This window comes from Drosophila erecta, unplaced genomic scaffold (genome assembly GCF_003286155.1).
Source record: "Drosophila erecta strain 14021-0224.00,06,07 unplaced genomic scaffold, DereRS2 tig00000055-arrow-pilon, whole genome shotgun sequence".
NCBI classification, from domain to species: Eukaryota; Metazoa; Arthropoda; class Insecta; order Diptera; family Drosophilidae; genus Drosophila; species Drosophila erecta.
Window position 1 is genome coordinate 8,656,722 of NW_020825200.1, and position 17,418 is coordinate 8,674,139.

Below are 17,418 nucleotides of genomic sequence, written 5' to 3' on the forward strand. Positions count from 1 at the left end.
TATTTGATTTTTACTCTGTTTTCTAAAATTGCAAAACACTGGCTTGTAGAGGGTTAGACAAAAAGGTTTACATATATTTGCAGTCTTAAATGTGCATTCATCGTTTTCTATTCACTGCCATCTCTAACTTCCCAGCCGGCTTTAGTACTCGATACCAGGCGCTTATCATTTCTTGTCACAGCTGATTTCCATTTGAAAACAAACATTCCGGTCGAAATGTGGATTTCTTACGCCCTAGTGGTCCACGTACTGCTTCTGGGCTCGATTTTCGTGATTTACTTCCGGTCGCCGGTGATCACGGGCCTAACTCCGCAGAAGCAACTTTTACATTACGGCCTGGAGCCAGCAGCGAATCGTTTAGTGCTAATCGTGACAGATGGACTTCGCGCGGACTCCTTCTTCGAGGAGAACTGCCGCTATGTGCCCCACCTGCGCGAGATCTTCTTGCGGGAGGGCGTGGTAGGCGTGTCACGCACTCGTGTGCCAACGGAAACTCGACCCGGACACATAACCCTGATCGCCGGACTCTACGAGGATCCATCTGCCGTGCTGCGCGGCTGGAAAAGTAACCCCATCGATTTCGACACGCTCTTCAACCGAAGCTCACAAACCTACGCTTGGGGCGCAAGCGATGTTATCAATGTGTTTTCCCATGTGTCCAACGGCGGCCTAATACATCTCCGGTTTTACGAAGATCTGGACTTTTCGCCGGGCTACGATGCCTACGAACAGGACGAGTGGGTGTTCAAGAGGGTGAAGTTCTTGCTCCAACAGAAGAGTGAACAGCTTCAGAGGGCGGAGCATGTCGTGTTCTTTCTGCACCTCCTTGGACTGGACACCGCTGGACATGTTCACAAGCCGGGCGCCCCCAAATTCCGCCAGACCTTGGACAAGACGGAAAAAGGTGTTTACGAAATATACCAGGAGTTCGAGCGGAGGTTTCCCGATAAGCGAACTGCTTATTTATTGACCGCTGATCATGGAATGACCGACTCGGGTACGCCATTAAATTATAGACCCGCAAAATTGCTTCCTAACATGTTTTTTTTTTTTATAGGTGCCCACGGTGCTGGTTCGCCCCATGAAACGGACACCCCATTTGTGCTGTGGGGTGCCGGTGTATCGCGGACGGTTCCCAATCCTGGAGGGCGGACATTTATGCCGAACAATGAAGGTCCTGCAATGCCAATGCACGAACTGGAGCAAGCCCAGCTTACACCCCTGATGGCCGCCTTGTTGGGTCTCGCACCTCCCATGAACAACTTTGGGAAGTTGCCCGTGGGTTACATGAATGTCAGCACGGAATACGAGGCAATGGCTGCCCATGTAAATGCTCTGCAGCTCCTGGAGCAGTATGTGGCCTTGCAGAAGCAGCATAAAAAGGGATTTTTCGCAGATATTTTACTCGAGTTTGATGTCCTAACCACCGAAGCAATCAAAGGATACAAGGATACAATCCTACAGCTTCAAAAGAACCGGGAGTACTCACTTTGTATAGTCAAGAGCCAAGATATCATGACGCAAGCCCTTGAGGGCATCGATTACTACCACGGATACTACCGCAGAGTGCTTCTACTGAGCACCACTTCCACTTTCCTGGGATGGATGTTCTACATCTACCGCCTCCTGTCTAGAAACAGGGCGAGTAAAGTGGAGTTGATCCTTGAAAGGAGTAACAAAATAATCAGAGTAAGCATAGGAAGTTCTTTGATCGTCCTCGTTATTTGTTTGCTGAGCCAACGAACACCGCTGGATATATCATTTTATATGCTGCTTCCAAATATCGTTTGGCTTAAGGCATTGCAACCCTGGACCATCAACTTCTCTTCATCCCCAGCTTCAGCGTATAGTGTGCCGGCCCTGCAGACCTCAATGGGGCAGCTTATATTACTCATTGCTTGCGCGGAGCTAATGGTCTTTACCTTCTTCGAGCGCCGCCTGATCGCGCTGTGCTACTTCGTCTTTGCCTGCTACAATAGCTGGGGAAACTTTCAAATGAAATCCAGGGATTTCTTCTTCTGGCTGGCATTGGTCCTGATGCTGACGTGCTTTCCGCTGCTGCCGCTGTCTGTGGGCTACCAGAATGGATACCTGCTTGGAGCTGGAGTTGTAGTAATTCTTACGAACTCATTTTGGAATTCAAAGTCGAGATTAAGCTACAGCAAGCACACAAAGTTCAGCAATGTCCTGATACTGCTGCAAACCATGTTGTGTGCGTATCTGCACTCAAACGGCATTTATATTCCAGTTCCACTGAAATTGGCTAGCTGGTTGTACCTGATATACGCCTTCGCATCCATAGTGCTGAGCAGAGAGCCAAGATTGGATCTGCGTCTCGCTCAGATTGGCTTTAATTTGGGATCTCTGTACGCCACACTATGTACCTCCTATGAGGCTGTGTTTGTCCAGTTCCTGACCATAGAACTGAACTTCTCGTTGAGGGCTCAAAGTGCGCGGGCAGAGAGGTCAGTGCTCCGACTGGCATTCACCCTGCTCTTGTACACCTTCTTTTCGCTCTTCGGATCCGGAAACATAGCGTCGATCAGCTCCTTTGATCCGAACATAGCTCGCTGCTACCTCAGCCACTTTGCCCCCTTTGTGATCATGGCTCTGGTGCTACTGAAACTCCTTGTGCCTGTGGTGCTGATCATGTCGGTGGTTTATGCCCAGAGCGAATTTGTGCGCCAGCACGAGGAGCAGATCTTTATATGCCTGCTGCTCATTTGCGATGTAATGGGCCTGAACTTCCTGTTCCTGGTGCGCAACCAGGGCTCCTGGCTGGACATTGGTTCCTCCATATCCCACTTCGTTATCATGGAGGTCACCACGCTGGTAATCCTGCTGCTCTTCTATGCCGCAAAGCAGTTGCTGCGAGTGATTCCTTGGGAGGAAATAGACTTCAAAAGGTTGCCATTGCGTTTAATCCACTGGGATGTGATCAGCGCCAAGCATCACTAGTCATCTGACCGATTTGACAAAACTTCTAGCTAAGCTTAAACATTTATGTTCGATAATATTTACAACACTAAGAATTAGTAACATACACATGTAAATTATAGAATCTAACGCTAGGAATGTGTCTGTGTGTAGGTGAGGGTCCGGGTGGATCGATTTCATGGACAACCCAATCTGAGCTTAGAAAGAAGACGAATAATTATTTGTAAACATGACAATTCTTTACTGATTCTGTACCTTTCTGAAGCATTTAAAAATGTATTAGAAACTTCAGTATTGTTACTATTTTAAAGATAAATAAATTAAGAATTTCAGAACATTTTTGTTAAAAAAAAAATTGTAAACTGATTATATTTCAGAATTCTAATAGATCTTCATTAACATCAAAAATAGAAATTATATTTCTTTAAAAAAAAGCTAAGCAAGTGTTTATTTTGAGGATTACTCCAAAAAATCGACCCACCCAATTGTGGATGGTGTTGTGTAGGATGTGCTTTCGTGTGGTTTCGTGTGTGGCATGGCACGACGACATATAATGAGTTGTAGAAGCTGCAGCACGGCTATAGAAACGCATTTCCCGATTAGTCTTTCAGATACCGCTCCACCGGATTCACACCTTGAAATTTTGGGCTGGCGGTCTCATCTGAAATGTATCTTGGATTAGCATTAAGCTGGCCACTTCTAGAACGCAGAACCCACTTGACTGTGCCGGCTTGGCCGTGGTGGCACTTTCGCGCGGAGTTGCTTGCAGGCAGTTGAGCCACTCGGCCAGCGAGATCTTTTTGTCTCCATTGACGTCGCAGTAACGCGGCATCTTCTTGCCACATCTGCGCAGGTTGCTGTTGGATAGGTTAGAGTTCAGAGGCCAATAAGGATGGGCTGTGGTGTGGTGGCTCACCTGGCGCTGGTAACCAGATCGCGAAAGTTCTTCCACTCTCGGCGATCCCACGACTTATTCTTGTTCTTGTCGAGATACACAAAGCTCAGCGTGGCGATTCGCTCATCGTCTGTCTTCCACATGGTGGAGTTCGTACTGCAAAATAGAGCACATATTGGAATAATAATAATTTATAGAAAATATTAAAAAAAAACTGCTCCCTTGAAGTTTTGATATTCCCAGTACATTACATTAATATTGCAAGAAGATCTAAGATTACCCGGTAGTGCTGCTGGGCAGAAGAGAGGTGTTGAGGTAGGCCTTCAGCTCCTTGAGGAACTGCGTCTTGCGCGGCTCGGTGCATCCCTTCATGGGTCGCACGGCCGCACTCTCGTCGCACTGAGGCCGCTTGTCCTTCACCGATGTGCCCGGTATGGTCTTTCCCGTGTCCTCGTTGACGCACCAGCAGTACGAAGTGGACGTGGAGGAGTAGCACTGAATGCGCTGATAGCGACCATCCGGAAGGCACTGCGGCACAAATAGGACGTTCTTTTCGCCATGCTATGGGATGGGGTAACAACGTTTATACACAGGTTTCCTTTGGGGAAGGCATTCGATACTTACGCCCTGCTCCTCCATCGTGACCGACTGGTCCATCCAGCAGTTGGAGTCATTCTCCAAGTCCTGGCTCGCCGTCTCCGGCTTTGAGTTGAGCACTGAAATGAGTAACGCATTAACAAACATTGTGTTCTGCCATTTGGATGGATGCAGAATGATTACGAACGCAGAAATGAAATTATATGAAATCATGGAAATCGCATCCCTTTGCATGCCAACTTAATGATTAAATAATTTATATAAAATTTTAATTTTAATATACTGATTCTAGTTTATACCAATGCACTTTGAATTCGGTTAGTAACACAATTCTACGTACTATATAATGATGGGATATGCGTTCGTGAACTGGGCAGGTCTGCTCCTTGCGAGTCGTCCTCTTCACCTCCGTAGCCCGTTGCACTGTCCTCGTAGTTGTCCTCGTGCTCCTCACTGCCACTCGCATCCTCGGCATACGAGTGCGGATTACTGCCAATACCAATGGTGTTGGTATGACCACGGTGGCCATTGACGTTGGTGTTGTGGATGTTATAGTGGGTGAAGTGTGGTGGGGAGGTGGCTGCACTGCTCGCCAGAAGATTTAGGACAGCACTACCTGGATTTAGATGACACACAGATGAGAGATGATTTTAGGAAAAATGGATCATGCCTGCTGCATTAACCGTGCCTTGAACTCCTTGATGGGTTTTCTAATGATTTTGAGACTCACATGAACTCTAACGAATTAAGTATTTTCAATGAAATGCGGCTAAATTGTAATTTAACATTTGGAAATTCAACTTAGAATATAATTTGTTTGTGCGTTAGGAAATTATTTATGAATTGTAAAGGTTCGGATACTGCAAATTTAAGTTCACAACGTGCTGCTACAAAAACCTGTTCTATAAAACCCAGCTTTTACTCACGGTTGTGAAACTCCTTGGTGAAGCAGACGCTCCATTCCAGCCAATTGAGGTTGGCATCCTTGATGACATCACAGTATTTGCCAAAGGTCCGTCCACATCGACGAGGTTTAACTTTCTAATTCAAATCAATAATGTGGAACACAGTTTTCCGGTGTAAGAACTGCAGTTACTTACCCGCCTGAGGACCTTTTTCAGCTCCCTAATCTCCTGGCGATCGAGCAACTTGTTACCATTCGTGTCCAGCTTGGAGAACTGCCACTCCAGGATGTAGGAGTCCGAGAGAGCTGGCTGGCGGAAGTAGCTCTCAGCCTCGTTCCGGAACATGCTCATCAGATTGGTGTTGAACAGCGACCGATCGGACTTGCTGCAGGTGCGGTGGGCTGCGGAACCTGTCTCCGAACTGCCCTTGGACGCTGAGGTATCCGGATTATAGCCAATCTGATGCGATGCCAGGCGGCGTCGGTCACGTCGATTGGCCCTGCAGCGCAGTTTTCCCTTCCGCCGAAATTGCTTGCTATCATCCTCGATGGGTCTGCCCTGGCTATCGCTGCACCAGCATCCGTTGTTCCCGTAGCACTGCATCGCCGCAAAGTTGCCATCCTTCCGGCATCTGGGCACAAAGTATCCGGGATCTCGGTCCTGCTGACGACGGGCAAATTTCACCGCCTCCAAGCAGGCTAAAATGATAGCACGTGTTTTATGAAAATGGTACATTTCATGGAAAGCTTCATAAATGTCGCAACGTAACAACAAACTTTAACTATATTAGGATTAAGATTAAGATTACTTCCAGGTTGCTTAAAAAGCAAACGTAATGAACCGCAACAGTTCGAAGTAAAGAGCTAATAGCAAACATATCAGTATATCATTATCATTATCAACAAAGCAATTAAATATCCGTAGAGCAGTTCAGGGCTACATCCGCCTACTTATAAATGAAGTAAGGTGTGTGATACATTGACACTTACCATTGCAGGAGCCGCTGTACTTGAGGCTCACCTGGTGGCCACCGCACTGCGCCCGCAGCAGATGACACCTGGTGGGATAGGTTTGGCCATCGGTGCCGCAGACGGGACCCTCGTTATCATCGCACTCGCCCTGTTTGGCGGCGCAGGCGGGGAGCTTCATCTGCGGGTAGAGATCAAGGGGGAAGAAGGTGGTGGTGTCAGTGCAAGTCTCGGCTGTATGGTAGCTCCAGGGTGGGGGAGTGGGTGGGGTGCTCCTACCGCTCCCCCTTGGGCAAATACGCGTAAAATGATTTACTGCACTTATGGCCAAGTCTGCGAGTCGCCAAGCGTCTGGGCCTGTGCCGCTGACTGGAATACGAATGTGGGGCCCAATGGTCGGCAGTGGCGGCCGCAGTGGTGAGTACAGAATGGGGTTTTGGGGGGGTGGGCTACCTGCGAGCCGGCTAATGTGAAAATCAAAGTTGTCAGGCCCATAACTCGAATGCCCCGAAATCCGCAGCAAAATTATGGCTGCCTGCTGCTCTCGACCAACTTTGCTGCTGAGCGAACAAAATTCTTGTTTAGCCCACAAAATCGCATACGAGTATATGCAAATATCTGTATCTTTCTATCTTTATACACATATACTGAGATGGGGAGGCCCAGCACTTTGGGATTTGCCAGTGCAGCACCTTTGTCGCCAATTTGCTGCGGCCGACCCACGGATATGGATTTGTCGTGTCACTCGGACATTAATTAGATTTCGCTGTTATTGAATAGGGAAATGCGTCAGCCATCTGAATCCATAACTGAAACATGTTTGGGATAAGATATGAGCACACTACTTGAGGTGCTAATGGTAGTTTTACCATTTCTGTTTCATTTTGTATGTTTTCAATGAAAAAACCACAAAGCCCATATACCCATAAAATGTCATGTGGAGTTTAGTTTCTGAATATCGCATAAAAACTATAAGCAGCGCTACATTGGAGAGGGAGAAACAAGCTGATGCACAAAAAGGGATTATGGCTATCAACTTTTTATAATCCAGCTTAGTAATTCAATGCGCTTATGTTGACACCCAACAAAAAGCAATATGCACCCGAAGATACTAAACACCAGAAGCTCGGCCAGAAATGTTATACAATTATGAGAAGCACAAATGCTACCTGTCCCAGTGTTATCTTGTTGCCCCAACATATAGGTGTACAAATAATGTAGAATGTCTGTAAACAATTCGAATTCTTTTTGTGGGCAGCGAAGCACGCGCTGCTTGGAAATCGGAGTGCGCAGGTGATTTTCGACTCCCAGATATCGGACAGAAGTACATACATATATAGCCAGAACATACATATGTACATTGCTGCAATGAGCAGATCGGATGGCTGTTCTCAGAAGTGGGCAGTGGGCAGTGGGCAGTGGGGCATCTGGTTAAAAGTTGAACATGAATACCCCATTAGCTAATTATCGATTTCGGACATTGGGGCGCAGATACCTATACATCTTATAAAGTTCCATACAATGGTAGTACACAGAAAAATGTGTTAAGTGTTTAGTAATAATAATACGCAGTTTGCGAGCACAACCCCCTTAAATTTCATGTTTGCAATGCCCCTGTGCTGGGGAATGTCTGATTGGGAATGCAAATGACAGTTGGGCTTGTGATTATCTAAGTTTTAAATAGGGCGTTATCCCGAAAACGTGCCTGGATTGATAATTCCCACCTGGAGCACCCTGTTGCCGCCCCTCTCCCCCACCCCCCTCCACATGCGCTCACCCTCTTAGCCACAAATTATAAACTGAGACAGCTCAAGGATTGTTACCAAGATAACGACAAAATCATTGACTGACAGTTCTCACGCTCGCAGAACGAGGAGGCGAAGGGGAGGCTGCGATGGGCGGAGAAGAATCAGAAGAACAAGCTCCACACTTTAAATACTTCTTCACACTTTGTCATCATCAGCCAGCTTAGAGACATTGGCAAAATGACTAAAAAGAACACAAGGTATTTAAATAAGGATTGCTCGCCTTTCAGTTCGAATATGGAATACACTTCACATGAATGCCTGAAACGCGAATTCTTCAGTTCAATAGTGCCTGTTCCTACGGCAGCAAGTAAAGAAAACTAAAAAGGCAACTCCTCTTGGTAAATGAAACGCCAATTCTTACGCTTTTTACACAACCAACCAATTGTAAAATGATGAACTCATTTCAAAGGGTATAGAAACAAGGAGGAGCAAAGGAGCAGCAAAAGAATCGCTTTTGACTTGTGACCGTTTTGTGTTCTCCTTTTTGCAGCTCCTCGTGCCCTTCTTCTTCTTTTCTGCAGGAACAAGAAACACGTTCGTTCGTCGGTCAGATGAAACAAAAACAAAAATCAAGGTGTGGAATTGAAGACAGGCCAAGAGGAGGCGATCAGAGGAGAAGAGAAGAGGTGAGGTGTGAAGAGGAGGGGGCGAGAAGAACGGAGCCGGCAGACTCTCTTTTTCGGAGTTTGGCAGACAGCGCGGCGGCGAACAAGCTGGAGAAAGACAAGGAGAAGGAGAAGCAGAAGGAGAAGAAGAACGGCCGCAGCTTCTTTGTTGGCTGACTCTTGGTACCTTTGGTACCTTTGATACCTGGAATATTGGAGTGTTTTCTCGGGATTTACAAAGTGATCACTTGCAGCCTGGCCAGAAAGTTTGGCAGGCTTCGCCTACAAGCACTTATACAAATGTTTGCCGTCCTCAAAATATCACTTTGTTACGTACAAGATACATCTAAAGGGTTCTGAGAGGTGAGAACTGAAAACCTCTAGAAAGTAAAAATCTATTGTATCCGAAATTTTAAATAGAAGTTTTTACAGACAATAGATTAACTATGTATATAAATTCAGCATTGCTCAAAGACACATATTACGCCAAATGATTAACCCAATTTAATTTGCTTCGTTCTGTGAATATTTTTGTAACAGTTTTTGAAAGTAAACTTACCAACTGATCGTCACTTTTTCCAGTCGCTATGAAAACCGCCAGCCAAGTGACGAACAAAACACACCTCGCCAACATTTCACTTAGCAATTCGAATTCGTCAATTAACTGTTACTGTGCTAACGGGATTGGTTTGGTACGCGTGTTTATTGCATCAAGTACGTTTCATTCATTATAATCAACTTGTCGCTTGTCGTTTATTTCACCATCTTTTTCGCAAAGTCGCAATTAGATTTTCTTCATAGAACTTTTACTTTGCCGCTCTCCGAGTTATTTATTTACCGATTTCCGTGGGCTATTTATAGTGGGAGAGGTGTGTGCGTGTGCATTAAGGTGTTGTGGATCTTCTGTTTATATAATGCGTCTTGATGTGTGCGATTTTTGGCTCGTTTCGATTGGAAAACCGTCCGAAAACGTTCAGGAAGCGAGGAGCGAGGAGCACGGATCACGGATCACTGATCTGCAGAGCGCACTTCAATAGGCAACCGATCGCAGCCCAGTTCCACACACGACTGGCCATTTGCCTTGGAGTGGAGTGGCCCAAAACCCAAGAGAGTGGGCGAAGAATCGGATTCGGATTCGTATTCGGAATCGGAATCGGAATCGGAATCGAGCTGAGAGATTGGAGGAGAGAGCGGGACACCGCCGCCGCCAGAGTGTCTGGCGTGTCGCATCCAATATCTTATCTTTGCCACTCCGACTGGACGGACAGCACAGTGGAGCCCCTCTCAGTTGAACCATGAGCGAGCTATATCGGAGGAATGGAAGTGATTCCATTTCTGGCAATGTAGTTCTAAATGTGTGTTTGAACGCCTATTTAACTATAACTACAATTTTATCAGTGCAGCAAAAACGGCAGAGGAGTCAGCATAACGCGAATTCTTTAGTGTCCGCAGCTATGAAATTAGGCTAATAATCGGACCACTGCCGTCCGGTTTTATCTACGATTTTATCTATATAACATTTTCGATTTTATTATATATGTAAGTAGCAAGAGCAAGAACAGAGTGCTTTATGTATTCATTTATAAGTTAGGGATGTTCCACTGTAGCAGCATAAAAACGATCACATTCACACACCGGCAGACGACGGAGAGAGCACTTGTGTATGCGTGTGAAATTTATCTTTCTTTGTGCATCTCAAGAGGTTGCCTCACCAACAAAAGCCACAAAAGCAACAAAAACCCTCTAAAACAAAGCGGCCAACAGTTGCACCAGCTGCTCAGCCAGCGGGGGAGGGGCAAGCGGCACAGGGGCGTCGGGTCGTCGGGGTAGGGGTAGGCGGTCAGGGGAAAACGTGAGCCGTCGAGGGCCCCGCTCCTGTGATTTATAGAGCCGCTGGCCAAGGAGTTCGCCTGGAGAGGATTTTAAGACGGAGAATGGCGGAGACGAAGTGGAGTTGCCGGTCTCCGTCTTCGACTCGGTGTGAAACCTGCCAGACAGTCTGACGGCGGCGATAACTGCCCCCTTGCCCCCTCCTGCCCCATACTTGATATACATACCCCAATCCCCCGAACACCCGAACCTGCCACCACTCTGTTTTCGACTGTGCCACACTCCGTTTTGTGGTCTTCTTCGATGATCGGGCGTGCACTGCGGGAAATATACCTGTAAGTAATGCGATTTTATACCTTCATCAAGTATCAAGTACAATATCACTGGACGAATGCAGTTCATATGGACTGTAGGAAGTTTCTAGTTTCGCTCATAACCCACTTACATTGCAAACATTCGGAACTTACATATTTATAAGCTTAAAGTTGGAACATCTAAACACCCTTAGACAGGTCAAACAAAATCTGATTCCATTCATTACTTTGTATCGACATGGAAGATAACAAGCAAAGAATTTCGGTATTTTCTCGTCGTGTGAAGATGGGTAAGCGAACAACACTGTAGACTGCGGAAGGTTGCAGGGGCGGGGTAAGAACTCAAGTGGAGTGGACTGGCAGACAGTATGACGCCAAAATGCAAGACAAGACAACCTGGTCGATAACAAAGGTAAACAGGCAACGGCCAGCCAAGGAGCAGGGCAACTGAAAAAGCCTCGGTCGTGGGATTCGATCGGGATTGTCGGCTCAGCGCGACCGGGTTCAGAACCAGATGCAGATACAGATATAGATACACGTACGCGCAGATACGGATTACAGATACAAGTACAACCGCCCCTGCCGCTGGTTGTGTCCAACTAATCATTGTGTGATTCTGTTTGTTTATTTGCCCGGCTTTATGAAGAGACTTTTCGGTAGAAATTATTTATTGTCGCATGCGTTTATGTATCTGCGTATCCGTATCCCAGTATCTCAGTATCTTGGGGCAACTGTGTATCTGTGAGCATAGCCCTTAAAGTGGCACCCAATCAGCCAGTTAGCTAGAAATCAAGACGATTAAAGATGGATTCTTCTAGATCAGCAAATTTCAACAGTTCGGAATAACAAAATCGGAATTTGGTGCTTCTTAAGCTTTTATCGACTATGCAAAACTACAAAAGTATATAGGTCCTGCATATCTACATCGTGTATTTATAAATAACAGATTATGTCCCAAGTAAATTTGTTTCCAAATTTGAAGTGGTTAATTTTGTTGATGTTGCTTTCTACAATAAACTTGACTTGTTAAACAGACTCTATTGCTTAAAATTTAAGGGCAGCTTAGATGCCTACAAATGCAAATGAGTTACTGCAGAAACGAGCTCTGCCTGCAGAACTACACTCTTATCTGTAAAATATTGTCAATATTTCACATGAAATAATAATCTGGAAAACCGTTTCTCCCATTGTCAGCGAGCTAAAAAATTAAAAACCCCCGAGACGTGTCTTCCTGCACAGCAAATGATTCAATGGAGAGGTAAGTCACCGAGTGGGAGTCCCTGAGCGAATCGATCCCAGCCCGCCGCCATGCTATATAAGCTCGGTGAAACCACGATCTGGCACAACAGTATCCCTGCTATCATCCAACATGAAGTTCTTCGCTTTCGTGGCCATCGCTATTGCTCTGCTTGCTTGCGTGGTGCAGGCTCAACCCGTTTCCGATGTGGATCCGACTCCGGAGGATCACCCACTGGTGCATGAGGCTGCCCACCAGGAGGTGGTGCAGCACAGCCGCCAGAAACGGGCCACCTGCGACCTACTCTCCAAGTGGAACTGGAACCACACCGCCTGCGCCGGCCACTGTATTGCCAAGGGTTTCAAAGGCGGTTACTGCAACGACAAGGCCGTCTGTGTTTGCCGCAATTGATTTGGCTGAGCTCTGTACTCCACAGACTTTTGACTCTTAAATGTGTCACAATTGAAACAGTTTCTGTTAATATATTCAATAAATAAATATTTTCGAAATGCTAACGAATTGGGAACACCTATAGTAAATACCAATACCTATAGTAAATAAAGATAATCGAACATTTTCAAAATGAAAGTCGTTTTTTATGCATACATATACATATCACTTATCGAATCTTTTGCACTTTTGTTATTGTGCATTCTCTATTTTTTAAATTTCCACTCTCAAAGGAAAAATAGTGGTTTCATTATATGATAAAATTCGGAATTGAGTAGTTTCAATTGGATTAAGATTGTTAACAGAGCTTTGAGTCTAGAACGAACAATGTCATATAACGACTTAATTTGTCAGTGTCTAGCTGTGCAATAAACGGAACTGCTTTCGCAAATGTTTTATTCCGCATAACTTTGAAATAAACAATATTATTTTCCGTTCTTACAACAAAAATACTCATTATCATAAGCCGGCAGCGTTTCGATTTACTATATAAGACGACTGAAACCTAAACGAACCAGAGCAGTTCTCAACTAGAGATCCCACCATGAAGATCACGACTATTCTGGCTCTAATTCTAGCTACAATTTGCGTAGTACAATCTATTCCGGAGGATCCCGATAAAGGTCTTCTGCAAAAGGAGCTTCAGGGGAATCTTATCCAGGATTCGGAGGAACACGTCCGCCCAAAGCGGCAGTCCTGCGCTGAGCGGTGCAATTCCCTCTGTTTGAAAAAGGGCTTAAAAGGTGTTTGTGTGAAAGATTTGTGCCGATGTGCTTAATTATGATTTAAATGAAAAAATCCACATAAAATCTTTGTGTTTTCTATTCGAGATTGCGGTACTTGACAAACTCATTCATAGCCGAAATGAATGATTGGTTATCTCCTGGCGCGAGTGCGACTTTCAGTTTGGCGGGGTCAACAAATTGAACCTGCGCTAAAAGGTATAGCAACAATTTGCATTGCACTTCCGTTCTTCTGCGGCTTTGCCCCATAAATATGGCAAGTCGACTACAATTCGTTCTTATCAATTAACCGAGCAAACAGTCGCCAAGAAATGATCAACACTGCAAGCGAGGGAAAAAGGGAAGAGAAACACGCGCCGAGAGGGAAACACGACACTTAATTAACGCCAATTATAATGGTTAATAAGAGTATGTAGAAATCGAGCAACGCGGCCGACTTGTGGGTTTCTTTTAATTTACAAACGCTTTGCCGGTTAATTACGCGACTACCTCGTCCTCGTATGTCAATCCGAAAACAGAGCAACCACTCGCGAGCGATTCCCCATTTGCACTGACTCTTCAGTTATCGCCTCACTATATAGTCCCAAGACGGTAAATGTACATAAGTTCTCGATCGAGAGCTAAGAGAATGCGAGAACAGCGTTGTATGTAATGCAGCTCTCCCTCAAAAATAAACAATTCAACGTGCATCTTGCTGCGAATAGGATTTGAATTACGCGCGCACTTAGCTATCGATATATTTGCTTGTTTAAAAACATCACGATCTACAGGTACTGAGAATATACTAAATATGTAAAAGGAAATGGAAATCATAAGTAAAAGACAAAATTCAAAATATGATCGTTTCCATAGTCGATTTCTTGAGGCCTAGAACATATTTAAACATTTATTCGAAGTTTTCTGTGATCAGTAACTGAAATCCGAAGATATGGTAACCTTAAAAATATTTTATAGCCGAAACTGGCTTTAGCTAGAGCAGTTCTATCGATAGCCGGGTATTATCAATAAGGTTTCTTTAAAACATTTACCACAATTATTGTGAACGCTGACCCAGGCACACTGACATCGTCCCCCGTCCCTTTAATCTTGGGCATAAATTAAGTAGAATTCTTCACTTATCGCTGGAGAGCATCTAGAACCACGTAGCTCTTTAGTCATCGTAAATACAGCACACGTCTTTATCAACGCCGCACTTTCAAAAGGAAGGCGCTGCTGCTGACGTGGTTAATGCAATTAGTTTCCACGCGTTAAGCTATCAAACAATCAATTAAGAATATGCTAACGAAGGCTCTAATTCTGTTCGGCCTACTGGCCTTGGCCCAAGCCTACAGCTTCACCTCCCGCGAGGTCAAGTGTCATGGTAAGAAGAACGCACACATAAGTCAGCAACAGGCGGCTATGCACTTGTTGGCCCTGGGAGTCCGGATAATTGAAAGTTCCATGAATTACAGTGTGCAAGGCCGTGGTTACGGAGCTGGAGGAGGCCATTGCCAAGGAGGACCCCCACAAGATGGCCGATGTCAGTGGATTCCGGCTGGATGCACAGGGAAATTCGATCAGCAAGAAAGTTCGCCTTGTAAAATCTGAGATGTTCCTTACCGAATTGATGGAGAAGATCTGTAAGTAATTACTAACATTTTGAATGCAATAGCATAGAGAAATTTAATTACTTGCCGCTCGTCAGAATTAAGACATTTATTTATGGTGTTCTACTAATATTTCCCCACTCTAAAAGGTGAGAAAATGGACGACTACTTGAAAGCAACCTACAAGAGCAACGGGAAATTCACACTCCTGAAGATGATCATCAACGGACAGATGAACCCCGACTCCTCGTTGGTTGACTTTGTGCAAGATGGTGATCTCAACAAGAGCCTGGGTCACTTCTGCAACGAAGTCCTGGAGGACAACGACGAGATCTTTGTTAAAGCCTTCCAGGCTGAAGAGATCGGCGACGATTTGGATATCCAGATCTGCTCGCAACAAGCAAGATACTGCGACGAATCGCCCGTCCAGGAGGAGTACGACTTTGATGGCAAAGAGGAGCTGTAGCTGGTCCCAGTGAAAGTTTAGATATTTAACGAATTTTCTTGATCGCCGCCAGTGGTGGTCTTTGTACTGATATTTCGAACGAAAATTATGTTTAGCTAATGTAAAAGAAACCCATGCCAACTGTTACAAAGTATGTACGACAATAAATTCCATGTGCAATGTATTTTATTAATTTATTAACGAGTGTTCTATGTCAGATTCTTTGAGATTATTACTCCTTGCTGTAAAGCCAACATTTATAATGATACGATATTATTGGGTTACTGAGAGTACTTACGGATCCTCGGTTACATTGCGAAGCATCTGGTGACGAATCACTAGGAACGGAGCCCCAAAGCCCACGATTCCCGCAATTAGGTAAAATAGCGTGAAGCGCATCGGACTATCCAAGCCAAAGGGTAAATTCTGTGAAGGAAATTTTAAGTTTTTAGAACGCTGTACTCCGTCTCGACCTTGGGTTAACTACCACTCCAGGACTACCGCCTGAATATCCACTTCCATGACGCTTCAGCGGCCCGGCAAAATTGCCAATGGATTTACGAAGTGTGGGCCACATGAGTAAATTTTAATCCGTTTGTTGAGACGGGAATATGAAAATATTTGATTACTTGCAAGTGAGATGTTACTCCCAGACTTCTAGCGATTGAATGGAATTACTGGGTTTTGGAAAAATTGCCTGTCATTTCTCTAAAGGTAAGCCTACTAATAGTATCCCCTGTTTTCCCTGAAGAAATGACACCAATACTACAGTATTCAATTTAAAAAACTTTTTGCCTGTACGCACTTGCAGTTGGCAACCCTATTTTCACTTTTTTAAATATTATTTATAAGTGTACATTGGAATGATGTCAGACATTCTACATTCTAATTTTTGGTAATAAAATTGTCACGTTAACAATGAAATTAAAACTATGGATAGGAAATGGTATATTTTGCGAACCATACATGTAAATGTATGGATATGGTTTAGAAAGCTAATATTTAATTTAGTCACAAGGTATTCAGACTAACTGCTATACAAATGGATGCATTTAAGGAAGGAATGCCTTAAGGAATACCAAACGGCTGTTGCGTGAACTGTCTTTCCAGCTTTTAAAGAAAACATCCATCAATCGGTTCTACGGTTACGGGTAACTTTATTTCGTTTCCACTTTTTACTTAAATTTAAGCTGTAACACACTGTAATGGCCTACCGGCCAACTCACAAGATATCGCTACATCTGAAAAGTGCAAGTTTTATTTAAATGCAAACCAAATTTAACCAATAAACTAACCTTACATTTGTTGTTGCTGTCGCCAGGGGAGCACCTTACTTCTTGAGCAGCTGGTGCCTGACGATCAGGAAGGGCGATCCGAAGCCCAAGACACAGCCGATGGTGAACAGGGCGGTGATCCTGTACTTGTTCGTCAGTCCAAAGGGAAGATTCTGCAGGAAAATGGAATGTTTTCCGGTGTTAGAATTGATTTTCCTTCCAGTCCTATGCGGTCGTGAAAATTATGTAACCCGTAGGGGCCTATTTTTTAACACTCACCTGGCCGGGAACTCCACCATGTCCGCTAAGGCGAACCATCGACTGGGAAAAGTTGCGTGCAATCACACTGCTGCGGCCCAACATTTTGCAATTTGACTTATTTAATAATAATTCCAGAAAAATAAAGTTCGCAGTGGGTGCGCAGAATAGAGATGACAGATGTTCGATAGCTGGTTTGCAGTGCTGCTTATAACGTTCGTTAACAGTTATGTCATTCTGTTAACATTACCTATCGGACATCATCAAAATTCAACTAATGGGAACCGCGTATGTACAACATGCATACTTCTCCAATCACCACTTGGGTACCCAGATGCAGTCCAGACCTATTTTCAAAAAACTCAATCCAAATCGCAAAACTTTTACAAACACAAACTGAAATACCCAAACACAAATGTTTCGTTTTCGAATTAGAGTTGGCGGAATTAGAGTCGCGGTGCAAGTTCCTGATGCGGCTAGCTAATTTTTTTAACTTACACCGCATATAAAATTAGTACAAATAAAAAAGCTTTAATTTTTAGGGATCAAGAGTTATGTTTCTAAAT

General features: G+C 44.6%; 6 protein-coding genes across 11 annotated transcripts; 3 read left to right on the forward strand and 3 right to left on the reverse strand.

Moving 5' to 3' along the window:
• Window positions 1-61: 61 nt before the first annotated feature.
• Window positions 62-3,310, forward strand: LOC6542184 (GPI ethanolamine phosphate transferase 1). Its single transcript, XM_001969068.3, has 2 exons — window positions 62-997; window positions 1,058-3,310. The coding sequence occupies exons 1-2, from the start codon at window positions 217-219 to the stop codon at window positions 2,956-2,958; spliced, it is 2,682 nt and encodes an 893-aa protein (XP_001969104.1). The 5' UTR covers window positions 62-216; the 3' UTR covers window positions 2,959-3,310.
• LOC6541414 (SPARC-related modular calcium-binding protein 2) lies at window positions 2,989-13,849 on the reverse strand. 4 transcript variants are annotated; one of them, XM_026978649.1, is made up of 11 exons: window positions 13,779-13,849; window positions 9,275-9,566; window positions 6,324-6,483; window positions 5,530-6,032; window positions 5,356-5,470; window positions 4,770-5,045; window positions 4,457-4,548; window positions 4,113-4,393; window positions 3,854-3,988; window positions 3,655-3,794; window positions 2,990-3,598 (listed from the first exon to the last, which is right to left on the reverse strand). In XM_026978649.1, exons 2-11 carry the CDS (start codon window positions 9,347-9,349, stop codon window positions 3,537-3,539), a joined length of 1,839 nt encoding a protein of 612 aa, XP_026834450.1. In that variant the 5' UTR covers window positions 9,350-9,566; window positions 13,779-13,849; the 3' UTR covers window positions 2,990-3,536. The 4 variants fall into 4 exon arrangements, with proteins under 4 accessions (XP_026834448.1, XP_026834450.1, XP_026834451.1 ...); XM_026978650.1 differs by lacking the exon at window positions 13,779-13,849 and adding an exon at window positions 13,387-13,664; XM_026978647.1 differs by lacking the exon at window positions 13,779-13,849 and having other exon boundaries at window positions 2,989-3,598; window positions 9,275-9,793.
• On the forward strand, window positions 11,200-12,652 carry LOC6543393 (defensin). Of its 2 annotated transcripts, none has more exons than XM_001969070.3 (2): window positions 11,200-11,760; window positions 12,054-12,652. In XM_001969070.3, the coding sequence occupies exon 2, from the start codon at window positions 12,229-12,231 to the stop codon at window positions 12,505-12,507; it is 279 nt and encodes a 92-aa protein (XP_001969106.1). In that variant the 5' UTR covers window positions 11,200-11,760; window positions 12,054-12,228; the 3' UTR covers window positions 12,508-12,652. The 2 variants fall into 2 exon arrangements, with proteins under 2 accessions (XP_001969106.1, XP_026834453.1); XM_026978652.1 differs by lacking the exon at window positions 11,200-11,760 and adding an exon at window positions 11,923-11,990.
• Window positions 13,850-14,246: 397 nt separating the features above from the next.
• On the forward strand, window positions 14,247-15,504 carry LOC6542838 (protein seele). The gene is made up of 3 exons (XM_001969071.3): window positions 14,247-14,649; window positions 14,741-14,908; window positions 15,025-15,504. The coding sequence occupies exons 1-3, from the start codon at window positions 14,565-14,567 to the stop codon at window positions 15,339-15,341; spliced, it is 570 nt and encodes a 189-aa protein (XP_001969107.1). The 5' UTR covers window positions 14,247-14,564; the 3' UTR covers window positions 15,342-15,504.
• On the reverse strand, window positions 15,492-16,358 carry LOC6542612 (cytochrome c oxidase subunit 7C, mitochondrial). The gene is made up of 3 exons (XM_001969072.3): window positions 15,808-16,358; window positions 15,619-15,746; window positions 15,492-15,562 (listed from the first exon to the last, which is right to left on the reverse strand). Exons 1-3 carry the CDS (start codon window positions 15,895-15,897, stop codon window positions 15,553-15,555), a joined length of 228 nt encoding a protein of 75 aa, XP_001969108.2. The 5' UTR covers window positions 15,898-16,358; the 3' UTR covers window positions 15,492-15,552.
• A 99-nt stretch (window positions 16,359-16,457) lies between these two features.
• LOC6542233 (cytochrome c oxidase subunit 7C, mitochondrial) lies at window positions 16,458-17,082 on the reverse strand. Of its 2 annotated transcripts, none has more exons than XM_026979031.1 (3): window positions 16,874-17,082; window positions 16,621-16,767; window positions 16,458-16,561 (listed from the first exon to the last, which is right to left on the reverse strand). In XM_026979031.1, exons 1-2 carry the CDS (start codon window positions 16,955-16,957, stop codon window positions 16,651-16,653), a joined length of 201 nt encoding a protein of 66 aa, XP_026834832.1. In that variant the 5' UTR covers window positions 16,958-17,082; the 3' UTR covers window positions 16,458-16,561; window positions 16,621-16,650. The 2 variants fall into 2 exon arrangements, with proteins under 2 accessions (XP_026834832.1, XP_001969109.1); XM_001969073.3 differs by having other exon boundaries at window positions 16,616-16,767.
• Between the last annotated feature and the right edge of the window lie 336 nt (window positions 17,083-17,418).